This window comes from Lissotriton helveticus, chromosome 6 (assembly GCF_964261635.1).
Source record: "Lissotriton helveticus chromosome 6, aLisHel1.1, whole genome shotgun sequence".
NCBI classification, from domain to species: Eukaryota; Metazoa; Chordata; class Amphibia; order Caudata; family Salamandridae; genus Lissotriton; species Lissotriton helveticus.
The window spans coordinates 1,696,345,494-1,696,364,091 of NC_136067.1; the positions used below are offsets into that span (position 1 = coordinate 1,696,345,494).

General features: G+C 45.1%; 1 protein-coding gene across 2 annotated transcripts in view; it reads left to right on the forward strand.

Annotated features, from left to right (window-relative positions):
- Nucleotides 1-1,245: 1,245 nt before the first annotated feature.
- SPTLC3 (serine palmitoyltransferase long chain base subunit 3) overlaps nt 1,246-18,598 on the forward strand; it is an 822,967-nt gene continuing 805,614 nt past the window's right edge. The window contains exon 1 of one of the 2 annotated variants that reach the window (XM_078649546.1): nt 1,246-1,881. In XM_078649546.1, the coding sequence (XP_078505672.1) occupies nt 1,762-1,881 (120 nt within the window). In that variant the 5' untranslated portion in view covers nt 1,246-1,761. The remainder of the gene's footprint in view (nt 1,882-18,598) is intronic. The other variant, XM_078649545.1, reaches the window with a different exon arrangement.

Consider the following 18,598-nt stretch of genomic DNA (forward strand, 5'->3'; position numbering starts at 1 on the left):
CGATCGATCAACATCATTAACCAGCTTTCTTGGCATTCTGGAAATGTTAGTCTTAAATTTGTAGCAAAATAAAACGGGGCTACAAATCCCAAAAGCAAAGAAAAAATGGCCTGCCCTGGATGAACTACTTACGCATGGACCTTGGAAATTTCAGGTATAAGCTCCATAGAAAATGATCGTCAACTGGTCCCCGTGTCTTCACAAGCACCTTCAGCTGGGCCCATTTTTTTTTAGTTAAAAGCAATCTGCGTTCTGAGATTTGTAAATGAACCTATATATCCCAGAATACAGTGTTAATAGATAAAAAAAAATCGCTAAGGAAGTTGTCAGAATACTGAGTGTTAATAGATTAAAAAAATCGCTAAGGAAGTTGTCAGCCTTACAAGAATTCAGGGTGTGTGCATCGTGACAGAGGACAGGAGTCTCTGCAGAAAATCACAACGTCAGAGGAGGTTTTGCACAAAATACATATGTAACAGCACAAACAGAGGAGAAGGCTTTGCACATTATCATTTACATTGAGTATTTTATAAACGTGGTCATCTTTTTTTCTGCCTATCCAAGTCACACCTACAGTTGTTCTGGCTTTGGTTGGCATTTCAGCGCATAACCTACATCCTTAAGAGTACAAAGATTTCTGTAGTTCAGGAACCAGCATTTTATCCAAATAGAACATAAAACTATTGGGTCCTATATCTGTGTTTTCTTCAAGTAGGACAGAAACATGCTGCATTTTCTTTATTCTGCTCATTTATTAGCTTTAGAAACATTAGATTATTTTAATAAAGATTGCCTGTATATGCCACATGCAATGTAATAAAAGTATACTTCATTACGCGGTACTCATGAAAGCAGGAAGCTCTCGGGATAATGATATGACGTTATGGACTGAGCTGCCGACTTTGAACCTGAAGAACCTGTTTTGAGTCTCGGCGTCGGATCAACATCCTGTGATTCTCGGCAATCACTTCATCTCCCCAGGCTTAAAGAACGTGAACGTGACCTTGTGTAATGTATCTGGTGCTGTATAACCCGCCCCAATACCTTCGGCTTGAATTCGCATTATACAAAACTTAAAAACAACGGCACATCAAGAGCTTTGGACACCCAGAGCTCTCCCTGCTGCGGTCACGGCCAGGTTCTTGTACACACTTGGCTTGAACTATCCAGGAAATAAACTCCCTTCAGCGCTGCCCTACCCATGTTCATTCTTTAAATTCTGCGATTGTGTAACCCTTACATTCTGCGATTGTGTAACTAACCCCTGAACCTCCAGGGAGCGCTTCACTCTCTCACCTTGGGCGTTTCCCTGTTCCCGCAAGAGTTTGGTGCGGTTTGAAGACGCGCGTGTGTTTAAATGTCCTCCTCTCCCCTCCCCCTCGTCCCGCCCACATGCGGAGGGTCTCGGCTGCGGCACTAGCGTCCTGCGGGTGCGCCGGCACGGGGCTAGCATGGCGACCAGTGGCGACGTCCGGGCGCCGCAGGCCCGCACTCGTTGCCTGGTGACCCGGGTACGCCAGCTCTGCGCCGCCCAGGAGGTGTGCAAAGGTGACGGTCCCTGCGAGAACTAGAGGAGGGCGAGCCCGAGCCCCCGCCCTCTGCTGCTGGAAAAGCCGGATGGGCTGGTCGGGTCCCTTCTAGCTCAGCCTCGCCCCTGTCTGTGGCTGCCCCGGAACTCTCTGCCTGCGCCGGACCCTCTCCTCCTCCGGGACGCCGCCGTACACCGTACTCGCTGCCTGTACACCTGGCAAGCGCGCCTCCATGGCTGACTCCCAGCGCCACCACTCCCTCAGCAACGGCCACTGCTGCCCTGCCGGGAAGCTTGGCGACATCCCGAGGAACGGCATCTGCAAGAAGAACGGCGTGACCAAAGTCCTGAAGGTGAGAGTGCCCACAAGCTGAAGCACGTACAGGTCGATCGGTATGTACTGAAGGAGCAAGAGAGGCACAGTGACAGGGTACCTCACAGGCGGGTGACGGTGTGCCTGCCTGCATGCCTGAGCTCTTCTAACTTTTGCACACTACGAAGCACTTCGTTGCCAGTGTGTTAATTCGCCTGCTTAATTGTGAAAATGATTATGCTTTATTTTTAGTTTCGTTTTTCAGAATTTTGCTGGATGCTTTTTTCGCTGGTGCATAACGTACACGAATTGCATAGCTGGTTGGTTATATAAATTGCTGCACACGTTTTATTGTCATACGTAAGAACACCTGTGAAGCGCACTGAAACAGCACATTCACTCTAGGCACATGACATTGCTGAGGGGTGAGGGTTTTCAAAAATTATTTATTTCTCAGTTTAGCCTTTAACTTTTAATAGTGAGAACATGAATGAATGTTTCACATTGTGTGCTCTAAAGTGATCACACTAAGTTGTGTAAAACTGCCCTTTCTTCATTGAATTATACACAGGGAACGCTTTGGGTTTATGGCTGAAATTCCTCTTGTAACAGTGCATGACTGCTCCTTCTTAGACTACATTGCAAGTTGTAATAGTCATAACCTTGACTGTCCCTTCTAGCATCAACCCTCTGTGGAGCTCATCAAACACACATGCTCAGGTGTAACCCTGGTTTCCTAATGTGTACAATAACAACCAAGCTTGGGTACCATGCCTTTTTGTTGCTAACCTGTGTAAGTCCACATACTGCCCCCTGTACAACGTGCAATTCAGTTATATAAACCAGTATCATACATGGACAGTCCTAAATCGTGTACCCTGTTCACCAAGGTCCAAGAAACTCTGCATGTGAGTCTCAAGCTAGTGCGATCAAAATACAAACTCAATGAGATGGATTCCATTCTCTGGAAGTTTACCTATGCGGTCTCGGGGCTTTTGAATTATATTAACTATTTAATCATCCAAGGGGCTAGCTGCTTCAGAAATCTGTTTGTCCAACAAAAAAGTCCACTTGTCCATTTGGTTCCTTTGCAATGAGGTGACAAAATATGTCAGTGTTCTTGTTATATTAGAGCTGTAATAGTCTCTCTGGATGTCCCAGGGCTTATATGCTGTCATGGTTTGGGTTCTAGCAAGGCTCAGATCATACGCTGTTTTCATTATATTAGACTATGAATGTACCAGACACTGAACCAGTGCTCTATTTATCTGAAATATGCCTAGGCGCTATTTATGAAAGGGCTCTGTTCGGCTAGCTTTCTGCTCACGGTAGAGCTCTGAATATGCCAGGACTAGGACCTTCATTATGTCAGTGGTCTGATTGTAGCTGAATACATGACCTATAATTGCTGTTTTTGCTGCTTTAGTTTCTGAGGAAGCGTCTTGTGAATTGCTCTGGCAAATTTACTTCTTAGCATTCACTTAAGTTCACAAAATGTCACTGTAAATAAACTCAGATTCAACGTGCGGCCTACTTGCTCAACTGTGGATGAAGGAGATTGCTCCTAGTCTGACATTCTCTACTTAACTACGTTGTATAATTCTTGGAAGATCACAAAATATCATTATGGCATGGTTCCCATGGTTGCCCTCATACTAAGCCATAAACCTTGCAAAGTCTTGTCAGAGCCTAATTATTGTGGGCTGTCCATGCAATTAAGTTTGGCTTATACTTACAAAAGTAGTTTTTTTCACTCATACAAACGTTTACTCATGTAAACATTTACACGTGTGCAAATCTGCTCACTTGGGTTGGAAATAGGCAGGAAACGGTCGCTCCTGGCCTGGAATGCCCTCTGACTTTTTGCACACCAAACATACTTATCTTTTTATGGGTATTCACCAACTCCTCTCCAACCCCTTCTCAGACTGGAAAAGGTAGGACATTTTACTCCTGCCAAAATTAGTAAAACGTTTTCTAATATGTAACACTCCCCACCCCCATGCAGAAACTCACAACTGATATTGTCACCGGAGAGAAAATAAAAATGTTTAAATAAGTGAATTTGCGCTTATGCGGCAGACTTTCCCCTAAACCTATATACACTTGTAAAGTTGAGTTCATAAAGGTTTGCTATGAGTATGCCTTGAAACCTGCAACTGTCACAGATTTCTAGGCCTACTTAAGGAAAATCAGGGAATGTCTTTAGACTGCACCAATGTAAAGCCATTGACCTGCAGGGGCTATGTTTTGAATTTCTCAAAGAATGTATTTATTTTATTTTTATTTATTTAAAGAGTTTTATATAGCGCTGGCTAGACCCGAAAGTATCAGAGCGCTTTACATGAAAATAAACAATGTAACACAAAAAGATCAACAATTACAAAATACATAAAAAAAATAGGTAATACATTATGAGAGGAGAGAAAGGAGAGAGAAAAGTAGTGGAGGGGGCAGGGGAGGTGAGAAAGGGAGGATAAGGGGAGAGACGAAAGGAAGTCTGTCTAAGGACCGACTGGGTAGTTGACGACCAAGGAGAGAATCCACGGCCCATCCCCCTTATAGCTAAACCATGTAGCTCCAGTGGGCATCAGTCAAAATAGTTCAGTCTTAGTACATTGAGAGAGGAGGGAAGGGGAGACGTAGATAGAGGGAGGATGTGGGAAGAGACGACCGGAGAGACGAAAGGAAGTCTGTCTAAAGACCGACTGGGTAGGTGACGTCCAAGGAGGGAAATCCCTGACCTGTCTCTCCTACAGCTAAACCAGGTAGCTCCATCAGACAAAATGGCTAGGTCTCAAATTGAGGAGGGAAAAGTCACAGATAGACAGGGTGGGGGCTAAGGGCCAGAACAAGTGAGGGCAAAGGTCAGTAGCAGGAAAGTGGAGAAGAGTAGAGCGGGGAGGGGTAGGGGGTAGGGGAGGAGGGAGTATACATGACCGGTCAGGAGATAGCATCAATCCTAAAAACCTGCGAGAGTATGTTGTGACTATCCTGTTTACTATAGCACCCTTTTGTATATATATTAATGCAGCTGATGGGAGAAAAACTACAGTTTAAATCAATTTCAAGAGCCCTGAATTATTGCAAAATAAAGTCAATTTACAACTGCAGATCTGCAGAAGGATGGGGACACCAGATTAGCAGAAGGGCGCAGGTCCCCGATGGATGCCCCTGAGTCGGTAGCCATTACAAGATGGCTCCCAGTTGAAAGTGGAAACAACCTAGTTTCGAAATTGCCTGTGAGAAAGTGGCTGAGGAGGATTTCCAGAGTCAGTCAGGAGAAGTGGTCTAGCACGAAATGTGCTGTGATTGAGCGATTGAACAAATACAAAATCACATGATGTCAGTCCGAGATTTCCCATTGCCAAAGCCAGTTCAAACCATCTGCAAGCAATGTGGGGAGCTGATCGGGTGATTAGAGCAGAACTGGGCCGGTAACGGGGCCTCAAAGAGGAGCTACAGGCATAATTATGCGCGCATTGATGGGCTCACCTTGGGTGTGGTGTGGCGTCAGGTGGGGGATGCAGCTGGGAGAGTGCGCCGGGCCGAGTGGAGAGTGTAACCAGGCTGTCAAGCGCTACAAGGCTGAGGTTATCGTGGCCACATAAAAGTACCTAAGCAGAAGTCCGTGGCAGGATGTCGGGATGTCCCCGCAGCTCTTTGAAGGCGTGCCCAGGGATTAAACCTCCGTCTGAGGCCCGCTGATGAAAAAGACGAGTCAGGCGAAGAAATGAAATGAAAAACGTTTTTATTGAGCGCTAACAGCTGCCCTGAGGCGTCCAGGCGCTAAAACTACCATCAGTGCTCTAAAAAGAAGAGGGATGAGGCAACACTATTGATTGAAAAGAAACGTTTTACGCTTCTTGCGGAAGCTCAAAAGGTTAGAGTCTGCTCTAAGATGAAGAGGTAAGGTGTTCCATATTTTCGGGGCTTAACATGGGAAGGAACGACCTCCGGCCCTTGCTCTATGAATCCTTGGGATTTGGGCTAGGAAGGTGTGTGAAGATCGGAGAGCTTTGGTGGGTTCATATGGCAGTACCAAAGAGTGGTTAATCTCTGGGCCTGATTTCCAGTAGTTTGATGTGCAATGCACAGAGATTTAAACTTAACTCTCTCCCTAATGGGGAGCCAATGCAATGCTCTTATGCCAGGTTGAATTGAAGTTCTTCGGGGGGTGCCAAGTAAAATGCGAGCTGCACAATTCTGAGTGCGTTGTAATTTTTGTAGGGTGTACTCCGGCGCCCCAAGGTACAGAGCATTGTTAAAATCTAGGCGAGATTGAATTAATCCCTGAATGACTATCTGTCTGGCCTCAAAGGGGAGAAGTGGAAAGATTTTTTTTTTTTACCATCCTTAGGAGGCCAAAACAGGTCGCAGAGACTTTGGTTGCCTGCATGTCGAAGGTCAGCGATTTTATCTATCCATACCCCCAGGCTTTTGATGTTATCTCTGGGGGTAGGAGCTGTGCCCATGCTCAGAGGCCATGACAGTTCCAAGGTGGAGAGAGTTGGAGGGCCTAGAAGCATTAGCTCAGTTTTGTCGTCGTTGAGCTTCAGACATGAGTTAGTCATCCAGCTCTTGACGTGCTCGAGACAAGTTGTTAGGTTGGACTGCGGTAGTGGGTTGTTCCTTTGTGCAAGAGAGACCACTAGCTGGGTATCATCCGCATAGGTGATGATGTTAATACCGTGCGGACGTAGTACTCCAGCCAGCGGTCTCAGGTAGGCATTAAAAAGCGTAGTGCTCAACGAGGAGCCCTGTGGAACTCCACATCCCAGAGGCTTGCTCGAGGAGACCGATGTACCTTCAAAGACCTGGAAGGTTCGGTCGATAAAAAAGACCTGAACCACTCCAGGGCTTCTCCAGATATTCCCAAATCGAGGAGGCGGTCCAGAAGTATTTTATGGTTGACCGTATCGAAGGCGGCGCTCAGATCAAGGAGGATCACTGCCACTGACCATCCCTGATCGAGTATCCGCCTAGTCTCTTCTGTCACTGCCAACAAGGCTGTCTCCGTGCCGTGTTTTGGGCGAAAGCCTGTCTGGGAGGTGTCGAGCCGATGGTTGTGCTCGAAGAATTGAGTTACACTGCTGTTGAAGTGTTTCTCTAAGATCTTGGTAACCCAGGGGAGCAGTGATATCGGGCGATAGTTGTTAAAATTCGTTGGATCGAGAGTGTTTTTTTTTTTTTTTAACAGTGCTCGGACCATGGCGTGTTTCCAGGACTGTGGGACTATCCTACTCGTGATGGAAGAATTCAGCAGCTCCATTAGATTGGGAAGGATGGCTTTATTGACTTGGGTCAGCACCTCAGGGGAGGCAGGGTCACAGGGTGAGCCTGATTTGATTTGCTTTATTAGGGTCTCAAGGGTGTCAAGGTGTAGCATTGGAAAGTGGTCCAAATATTTATTATGGGGGGAGGCCTCTGGTGTAATCGGTGGATCAAGTTTTTGCGGGGACAATTCTGTTTCTGGGTCGGAGAAGGAAAGATAAATTGTATTTATTTTTAGAAAAAAAACATTGGCCAAATCCTCACATCGAGAGGATGAGTTGTCATTGCCTGATGATGGGGGTGGTAGCCTGGTAAGTGTTTTCACGATCTGATAGATTTCTTTAGGCTTGGATTTAGCCGATGTAATCCTTTCCGTATAATGTGTGGGTTGTTTAGCTGTAATTTGGTTTTTGTAATTTCTGATAGCTTCTCTATAGGTCGCTTTATCCGTAGAATCATAGGATAAGCGCCATTTCCTCTCTAGTCTTTTGCAAAGACGTTTTTTCTCCCTAAGATCTTCAGAATACCAAGGAGCGTTTGTTTGTTTCCTTTTAGCGCCGGAGGCTCGATAGGGAAGTACAGAATCCAAGGAGCTTGTTATCCAGTTGTTAAACAGCTCGTTGTTGACGCAAGGATCAAGAGAAAGTGAAGGATTAGTGGCAGTAAGATTGCTCATCCATTTGTCTATATTGAGCTTGGACCAGTTTCGGGTAGTACGTGGGAGGGGAGTATAGAGTAAGGTTTTGGGAGTGGACCACGTTAAAGGAATTAAGAAATGGTCAGTCCAAGGAAGATGGCTAATACTGCCCACCTTTAGAGTTTTGCTATTGCTAAATACTGGATCTAAGAGAGGACCCTTGTTGTGTGTTGGACCTGACACCAGTTGTTCTAGTTGCATAGCAGCTAAGCTGGTTGTGACTCCCATGGCAATGGTGTCTAGCATGTTATCGAAGTGGATATTAAAATCTCCCAGTAAAGTGAAATTTGAGGGGGAGGTGACTAGTTCTGCTACAACACTTGGTAGATCCGTCAGAATTTTTTTTATAGGACCGGAAGGACGGTAAATAAGAAAGCCTGAGAGGCTATTATTGGGTGTGAATTCAATGACAAAGGGGAGACTTTCACAGTCCGCAATGGACTCCGTTAGACAGCGACATGTATAGATGTCTTTATAGATGATAGCCAGCCCTCCACCTTTGCCCTGTGGGCGATCTAAACGGGCTATCTGATAGCCGGGAATAAGGGCTTGTACTACATCAGACTGGGAATCTTGGGTGAGCCAAGTTTCTGTTAAAAATACCACATCCGGCATATGTTCCTCTAACAGCAACGATATCGCCAAGCTATGTTTAACGAGAGATCGACAGTTAAGGAGAAACATTAGATAGTCCTTAGAATCTAAATGGATGGGGGGATCGATTAGCTCAAGTTTGCAGTGAGGGCATATATGAGGGGTTTCTAGAGGGGGGAATTTGTGTAGGCAGCATGCAGGTGAGGGAGGACGAAATCGAAGTAGAGTCCTTATTGTATACTAGCCTTTGTTGTTGGGGACAGCCAGGGGTTGGCCCCTGGTCCCGGGCGGGCTCGGACGGGCGCAGACGGGCTTGCCTTTGGCGCGCCCGCTGCACCCGCCCGCTGCGCGGACGTGATGACATGAGGAATTTATAGGGTGTTGAGGAGGGTGGGAGGCGTCCTGCAGCTAGACTGCAAATCCCTTACCCCCCTCAAGATGGCGGCTCTCAGTGGCGTTAAGCCCTGTTTCTATCTCTCAGCGCAGCCCCTACTCGGCTGTGCAGGAATCGGTGAAAGAGGTATTACGGGCTAACAGTGTAACCTAAAAGTCCTGTCAAGTAAGTAATCTACTTGAGAAACATGTGGCGATTTAAAATAGCGTGATGGCAACAGTTAAAAGAATAGAGGTAGCAGAATAGCTGAAGAACCCCCAGCTTCCGCCTCAGGGGTGAAGAAAGAGCAGCACAATAGCAATCAGCGCGCTGTTAGAAGTTGCGGGTTTTAAGTACTGCGGGAGGTCGGGAGGCGTCCTGCAGCTAGACTGCAAATCCCTTACCCCTCTCAAGATGGCGGCTCTCAGTGGCGGTAAGCCCTGTTTCTATCTCTCAGCGCAGCCCCTACTCGGCTGCGCAGGAATCGGTTAAAGAGGTATTACGGGCTAACAGTGTAACCTAAAAGTCCTGTCAAGTAAGTAATCTACTTGAGAAGTATGTGGCGATTTAAAATAGCGTGATGGCAACAGTTAAAAGAATAGAGGTAGCAGAATAGCTGAAGAACCCCCGGCTTCTGCCTCAGGGGTGAAGAAAGAGCAGCACGATAGCAATCAGCGCGCTGTTAGAAGTGGCGGGTTTTAAGTACTGCGGGAGGGCGGGAGGCGTCCTGCAGCTAGACTGCAAATCCCTTACCCCTCTCAAGATGGCGGCTCTCAGTGGCGGTAAGCCCTGTTTCTATCTCTCAGCGCAGCCCCTACTCGGCTGCGCAGGAATCGGTGAAAGAGGTATTACGGACTAGCAGTGTAACCTAAAAGTCCTGTCAAGTAAGTAATCTACTTGAGAAGCATGTGGCGATTTAAAATAGCGTGATGGCAACAGTTAAAAGAATAGAGGTAGCAGAATAGCTGAAGAACCCCCGGCTTCCGCCTCAGGGGTGAAGAAAGAGCAGCACGATAGCAATCCCGCGAAGGGGGTCCTTACAGGGAAACGGCGCACTGCAGCGCGACGCCAACTTCGAATGGGGCGCTCAATGGATCCGAGAGGTGATTGCCCGTTCGCGCCTGTCCCAACCCATCCCCGGTCAGCTTGCAGGGGGGACTGGGTGCGGGAGGCGTTACAGCGTTTTCAGTGTGCAAGCCGTTACCGCCAGGCGTTAGGGTGATCGGCACTCTCTGGTTGCGAATGCACGGACTGCATCATGAGGGGTGCGAGGGCCGCGTAGTGTGGCCGTCGCTACTGGGGTCTTAGGAGTCGGGGAGGGGAGATCAGATCACCGCCGTACCGCCACCGCAAACGACTCACCGCAACCTCAGACCCGGCATCTAGTCCGCTGCAGCAGTATGGTGAAGCGTCCTCGAGACGTCAGGCCGGGCAATGGCGCCGAGCAGCTCCACGCTGATTCTCCAGTTTTTTATTTTTTGTTAAGACATTGGCATACATTAAACACGTTCAATTAAATGATGGTTCAGAGAAGTTGAAAATTGTTCTTAAAATTGCACAGTAGTTTAGTTAAACTGTATGTAACCTTTGTCTATGTTTTCCAAGTTACAGATATGTTTTAGGTGCACTGTTTGCTTTCAAAGTAAAATCACTAATCGTTTTCCCATTCTTCTGCATGTATTTGCATAGAATAAAGGATCATTCTAAAAAGTCATACATTGTTCAATTTTGCAAAAACATGTACACATTTTTATGTTGATGCACTGCTATTTGATGCAAACCAAGCTTACAGCTCGCTCTATGTCCTCAGATCTCACCCGAGAAGTAAAGGCATTCCATTAATGAGTCAAACATACAATTCTGAACATCGTATTCGTTTATCTTTCTCACTACTGACACTGTAAACTGGTACCCTAAGAGCTTGTGCTGCATGGTGTTGAACCTGTGTGTCCTGTGAACAAAATAACCTGAATATTTTCTGTCCTTCACTTCCATCCCCCAAAAACATATGCCCTGGGCGTGGGGCGATTAAAAAATTCCACATCTCTGCAATATTGGAATTTACTGGCTATGCAGGTTCACAATCATTCATTCTGAAAAGCATAGTCACACTAAGTACCAGTCATGCACAACACTTGTGGCTTGTACACATGAGACAAGGTACTACATCGTACCTGCACTAATATATCCTTTCATATCCCTGATGTGGGGCTGAATGCTGATCCATAGGTTGCGTTTGGTTGGACGTGTATGGGTTTGTAGTTTTTGCCTACATGGGCAGTGTTTTCTTTTTGTGCGTGATAAGCTGTTTGGTACTCGTATTGTGTAGTGTAGCTATAATTGTGTGTAATGGAGTGAGAGAATGTGTAGGCTTACATAAACTTTAATACATATGGTTGTATAACACTACAACGCTGACAATTATCACGCATGCCTTTACCACACGTTTTTTGACGCACACATTTTTACCACCCATATACCTTGCCCAAAACATGAGCCCATGGACTCACCAGGCTGGTTCTGTCATAATTTCCAAATATCTCATTCATGTACCTGTGAGCAAGAGTCGAGTGGGAAGACTTTGGGCCTTGTTAATGTACATGTTAAGAAATGGTTGCTAAGTGCAATTCTTTTCTTTGTAACACACATTAATATTTAGTTCATGTATTTTTCACAGTTTATTTTAAAACATTTCTAAACATTATGTATTTGTTTTTTTACGAATCATTTCCTACATAAACAGTTGTACACTATTTAAAGCTTTTTAAGTGCAATTCTAGAAAGGTGAGTGAGTTTGTTTTCTAAATTCTTGCTAATTTTTCCTACCATGCATGGGAAGTCCATTTAAGGTTGTTACAAATATATTTTCTTCTTATAAGGTAAATGAGATATATAAAACTTTTTTATATTTTTGGGGTAGATTCCCAAACCACCTTTTTTAATTTCCCATACCACACAATACCCTTGCCCACCCTTAAACCCTTAGAAGAACCTTACCGCCCAAATCTACTTCCCACCCCTAAAAACAATCTTACCATCCCATACCCATCCCTAAACCCTAACGTGCCTTTATCCCCAATACCCTTCACTTCCCCATAACCCTAAAAATACCCTTACCACCCAATACCCTTATCCACCCCTAAACCCTAAAAATACCGTCACAATCCTATGCTCCTACCCACCCCTAAACCATAAAATACCTTTACCACCCTATACCCCTACCCATCCCTAAACCTCTACCCAACCCTAAAATCCCTACCTAATCCTAAAAAGTTGTGTGTGTGTGTGTGTGTGTGTGTGTGTGTGTGTATGTATATGTGTGTGTATGTATATGTGTGTGTGTGTATATGTGTGTATGTGTATGTATGTATGTATATATATATATATTTATCTCCATACAAAGGTTGCCCTGGTAGAAATGCCACACACAAATGGGTTAAAGCACAAATGCCGCCTGTAGCAGCACAGCAGCCTGTCTCACACCAATCACTGTCAGGCCATACGCGTTTCGGGCGTCCTCTCACCCTTGATCACTGGCTGCCCAACGGAAGATAGAGGCTTAGTTACTCACACATATCTTATTTAAATATACAAGCCCCGCCCAAGTGGGAGTATGACCGAGAAGCATGATGGTTGTTGCAGTTCATTGTCACTCAAAAGTGCTGAAAACCCCAGTGGGTGCCTTTTAGTCCTCCATTGTAAAAATGTCTTGTCCCAATGGGCGGAATGAAGTGTGAACAGCGCTGTCGTGAACCCAATATTTACCGGTAACTCAGGCCCCGCTGCTGTTGTGCGCGGATCTACAGTGCTCAAAGAATCGAGCAGTGACATGAATGAGGGGGGGCCTGAGCTGCCGGTAAATATTGGTATCACGGCGGCACTGATCACACATCAATCCGCCCATTGGGGCAAGGCATGTCACCTTACACACTCTAATTGGAGTCATGAACACCCTTGGTTTATCTCCATACTGAGAACACATGAATCAGTGGATATGTACCCCTAACCCTTACATGTTAACGTGTGAACAACCCTATGTCCTTGAATCCAAAATGTTCCTTAATTTTTGGAATACCCTCCCGGTTGAGATTAGACACATCACTGAACTCCTTCCTTTTAGAAAAATGATTAAAACCTGGCTATTTCCCAAGGTATTTGCCTGAAGCTCGCACTCCCTGTTGTTCCTTTCCTTTCCGCCTCATCAGACCTTATCAGCGCCAGGATGCCTGCAATGGTGACAGCCGCGCTTTATAAGTTTGTTAAATAAATAAATAAGACGCTTCAGGACACCGCACACGCACTCCATGTGTTTCTGCTCACGTGTCCCCCCGCCCCCAATCTTGGGGCTCTACCGTTCACATTTCTCCTCTTACTCTTTATACTTCCCTTTTTCTGACCCGCCCAATACTGGGCACGTCGCTAACCTGCGCTACCAACAAACCGCGCAGGCTCTTCATCACGCGCTAAAACTTGGCCCCCTTATTGCATTCACTATGGACATCTGGCAGTGTCCGCCTTTACTTGTAGCTGCATTTAATAAAGGAAACCGGCACGGCTACTGCACTTACACTCTAGTCTCTGGCTTAATCAGATCTGGCCCCCTTATTGTGTTCACTATAGGCAGTGTTCGCTAGTACTCGTAGGTTCATTTATTAAGAGAAGCAGCATGACTGCTGTATTTACATCTTAGTCTCCGTGTTTAATCTTACTTAACCATCCCGTGATCGGGTTGCACGATTCCGTGTCACTGACGAGTATTCACTCCACCCGGATAGTTTACCGGGTAACCATGACGACCGACGCATGCGCGGCATGTCATCAAACCTGGCCACACCTAGGGCCCTGGTAGTCTGTTGTCTATGTCCTTTCACCAACAGAAAGCAACGTAAATGGAGCACACCTGCCCCCCCCCCCCCGCAGGGATACATAAGCGCCTCACAGACCGAGGCCCCCTCCGATTGAGATCCGAAACAGACGGTTAGGTCTTCACACGGGTACTGAGATGCGATGTAGTAAGTTGACGCCGCTCTTCCGCAACACAGAGGGTAAGCCTTTCTATTTCAGCGCATCACGACGGCAATCATGCCGCCGGCCTTTCCTTTTCTCTTCCCAGGTTTTTCTAACAGCCTGAACCCCTGCCGGAATCTCATGAGATGTATCCTGCTAATCGCTAGTGTAAGAATTACCGCATATCAGTCACCACTATGCAGCTTGCCTTACACGTTAGCACATAACTCGGTAGTACCACATTTTGCCTCCACTACGGCAAATTACACCGCCGTTTTTCCACGTTCCCGCTTGTCACCACATGTACGTGATTTATAGCAAATCCTGCCTAAAATTGCATATATGTGTATATTTGTCTGTATGTTTTTGTCTGTGTTTTTGTTTTCCGTTTGCACGAATACACTGATAGGGAACTCCCCTCTTACACATAGTGCACCTTAGTGCGTGCAACACATTTTTTTCACTCTAAACACACACAGCTAGTTTAGATCTCTCACCACGCACACTATAAGGTACTGAGGAAAGCACACTATAAGGTACTGAGGAAAGCCAGTATACAATCAAGGCCTGGCTGAAACATGTAGACCGATCCCTGGATGTAGGAGCTCCAAATTACCGCTCCACTCACATCCACTGCCTTGATTTTACTGCTGTCAGTGGCCCAAACATTAAATAAAACCTCATTGGTAATAGACCACTGTACAGTTTTTAATTTTCACTATCACATCACCACACTGCACACTCATTAAGAATACCTGCTCCGCTGTAATCAGGCATCGTAACACACCAGGGACACACTCGGTGTCACCAGGTGGGCCCGATGATGAAGCATGCCACCAACTAGGTTGGTGGGTGAGGGCTTCATGAAAAAAAGAAAAGCTCTTTTTTCTTTTTCTTTTTCAGTTTAAGACATACAGCTCCTTCATTATCTCGTATCACCAGACTAGTTCTTCAGTGATTGGTGTGTGACAGGCTGCTGTGCTGCTACAGGGAGCGGCATTTGTGCTTTAACCCCTTCGTGTGGCATTTCTACCAGGGCAACCTTTGTTTGGAGATATATATATATATATATATATATACTTGCCATATATGTGTGACAAAGGCATATACGTGATAAAGGCACTGTGTGGTAATTTCTGCATTGTAAAGGCTGTTTCCTTTGTGTATGATTAGAGTTATTGTCTTGTGTGATTACAAATAGCTTACTCTTATTGTGTCACTGTGATTATAAAGCTTCCCCTGTGTGGTGTTGAGTGAATAGAAATGAGATGGCTGTATGTGTTGGCACTGCCATCTTTGTGTGGATGATCTGAATTTTGGAGGCTACTTTTCTAAGTCAGAATGTTTGGTAAGAAACTTGTCTATATCACCTTCCTGAATTCCAGGTGCTCTTGAATGTTTTTTGTGTTTGGTTGGAGTTTTTTCTGCGTATAGCTAGAATGATGTTCCTCCAATACATTACATATTGTAGGAAGAGTCAGTAAGAATGAAAGTCTGCATCCATAAGTTCTACTCTTAAAGAATCTTTGAAGTTTACTTGAATGAAAGGTCAATGCAGAGTGTCTTGAAGGTAGAACATCTGGCCAAAGATAATCATTAAAGCACTTGAAGGATTGTGGTGATTTGTTCCACGTAGTTGTAGAGGCTGTCTGTCTGCTAAATGGGGACGTTTTTAATTAATAGAATGGCCATTCCATTTCTGTCAACAGAACCTGTTTAGTTAGGATAGTAGAAGGTATTGTTCCACAAACTTTCTCTTTCAATCAGTTTCCCTAAAAACGAACCATTGGAGATCAGTAGGTAGCCGGCTGGACTGATCAAGGATCTTCTTGAATATCAGCCTATGATGTTAAGAGGTTGTGCCTGTAGATGAAGAATTATTGACAATGGTTCTTACATGGATGACTGCATTAGTGATGAGCCTGAGGTCCTTGGAATTGTGAGGGGAGCAATGGTCAAGTGGGGATTCTTCCTAAGCCCCTTTGTGTCCACCTAAATATCGGGATATTCAATGGCCGTATTCTAACTTGAGGAAAATCTATCCTTTAGACAGTAAAATCAGATCCCACCTGGTGCATTGAACTCAACTGCCAATCATGAGCTGCATTTGTCGTTTGTAGCATATCTACTACCTGCTGCCTGATTTTAGTGACTCCTTACTATCCTCTATTGAAAAATGGCTTCGGTACGAGTGCCCTTGAGGAACCTGACTGTTCATACAGTCAGGACTACATGCCAGGAAGTGTGCTCGGTGCTAATGGGGGTCCTTCCAAAGAGGCTATTTCTCTGCTTCCTGCAAACCATGGCAGCGATATAGCGCCTCAGGTCTTTCTTCTCCGAGACATACATTAATCAGTCAGCACCACGTTTTATTGCAATACGCCATGGATTGTACTTTTGGTATGGTGAACAAACTTAAGTTCAGTAAAGTTCCTTTTCGATGAGACTCAGGTCACATAAACACTTTATTAAACCTGTATGTATGTATTCGCTATTTCTATTGCACAAACCAAAGGGCAGAGAAGAGCTCTACGAGGCCAAAGCCAGTGATACACACTGCAGGAGACATGAGGGGCAGCTGGTTTGTGTTGTGTTACTGCACAATGATGTAGTGTTTTTTTAAAGAGGCGAGTCCTCAGCACTTTTCTAATCTGGAGGAGAAACTAAATTTCCTAAACTGACAATTTTTTGAAACTTTTCTTGAATATTATGGTTAACCTTCTAACCAAATTTCATTCTAGGAAATCCACTTAAGTCATGCCCAGCATCCCATAGATCCTTATACCCTTTTAGATTCAGAGGCACTTTAGTGCCTGTAGTTCACTAGACACCAAGGATATAGTTTTTGTGCAGCTCCCCAAATCAGCCCACTCGACGAAACCTTAACCTCCACTTCAAACTTCTCCTTCAGTGATGTGTGTTCCACATTATTTACATACAAGGGGTCCCGCAAAATATTGGTCCTGAGTCTGTTAGGTCTCCAAACCAAATAAATTAATTCCATCTGCGTACAGCAACTGCAGCAATGATGTCCCCATGCTCATTGGGGTGAGTTCCTTATAACTAGTCTATTCTTTACTCTATATGTGTTCTTTTTGGGTTGAGCCGGGTGTAACTACAGAACTCGAGAAATCATCTGTTTTATGCTCCCCATATATCGGTATAAGTTGCCACACTACTTTCCCTTTTTCCACACAATAGTATGTGTAACTTTCCTGCTTTGAAACAAGGCCATTTCTGCTGTCATTGCCCAATATGCCTACCTATCTGGCATTAATGAAAAAAGAAATCTTTCCGAGTCTCCATCACTTTGCAATCTGGAAATAATGTATATCATACTGCCAATCTAGAATACAGTGACTTGCCAAGGTTAACCTCAACACTGGCACTCTTAAAAGCTGGAAACTGGACTCAGGCAACTCTTTTGCATGTAGAAATGTAACCCTGGCAGACTTTCTCCAAAAGGGAACTACAACCCTCCAACGCAGGAAGCAGACTAATACTCCTCTCTCCAGAATTCTTTAAGAACAGTTTTCCTTTCCTATTGGTCTTTGACTTCTTCTGCCAGATCTGCACAGCAGCACCTCTGTAGGGAACCTCCCCCAACTGTAGTCCTCCCTTCCCTTTTTACTGCAAAAGTTCAGATACTTGAAAAGCCCCCTAAACAGTCTTCGCATGTGAAATCTGAATAGAACTGTCTGCTTAACAGAACAAGTATTTGCAATGCAATAGGACTCTCATTTACTCAAGACCTTTTGCATTACAAACAGTAGTCATCCAGGACAACGGGAGGGTGGGTGGGGAGGCACAGACAACGGGAGGGGGCGGGAAGGCATGAACAACGGGAGGGGGCGGCGAGGCACGGTCATCGGGAGTGCATGTCGGGGGAAGTGGAAGAAGGCATGGACAATGGGATGGAGGGGGGAGTAGAGGAGGCAGTAGGAGAACCTCATTAAAGAAAATAGTGTACACAGTCTAAATAACACATACAGTGTAACACTCAAAGTAAAGGGGCCAGTAGCCATGGGAGGGTACAAATGACAACATGTCTGTAATAAGGAGGGACGAATAAGCCTCATAATCAATCAGAAGACAGCATTTACGAAGGACAAAGACACATGTCAATGAAAAATATGGGTGGGGGAGTCGGCGTGGCTTCCCTCACGTACTGAACTACAGCAGATCTTCAGCGGAGCAGCGCTTGCGCGCTGACTCTAGGCTCGACCTAAAAACATATCAACCATACTGATTCCCACAGAATTTATACAGTCATTTGCCTCCTCAACCTCCTACTCCCAACTTTGTCATACCTATTTTTATAAAATATTGCGACCCTTCTTCCACCCCATGTTTTTAACCCCAAGAGCATTTCCTGTAGAATTCCACACGCCAATTTACCATAGAAACAAACTGATGAAAAACCTTTACATATTGACTTAAATATGCACATCTGCTCATCTTCCCACCTCTATTTTGCTTCTACCTTATCCTGCACAAAATTTAAGTGCCCCAATAATACATGCGTTTTTCCAGCTAAAGTTATTTCATTGCAACTGCCCTCCCTCTCAACTGAATTATGGTCTGTAACCCGAGGCAGCCTTGCCCTGCATGTTCTTGAAGCCAATCTTTGTTCTTTGGTCTTCTGTTTTTTCAGGCACTGGTAGGATCCAAAGTCTGCTCCCACCCAGGTCTTCCTAAATGGAAAGCATTGTTTTACTTAATAAACATTTCTTGTTTCTTTTTTGAGAACGGTTTGCTTTAAAAAAAAAAAAAATAATAGTCATTGGGGAATGCAAATGCAGGGACCAAGAT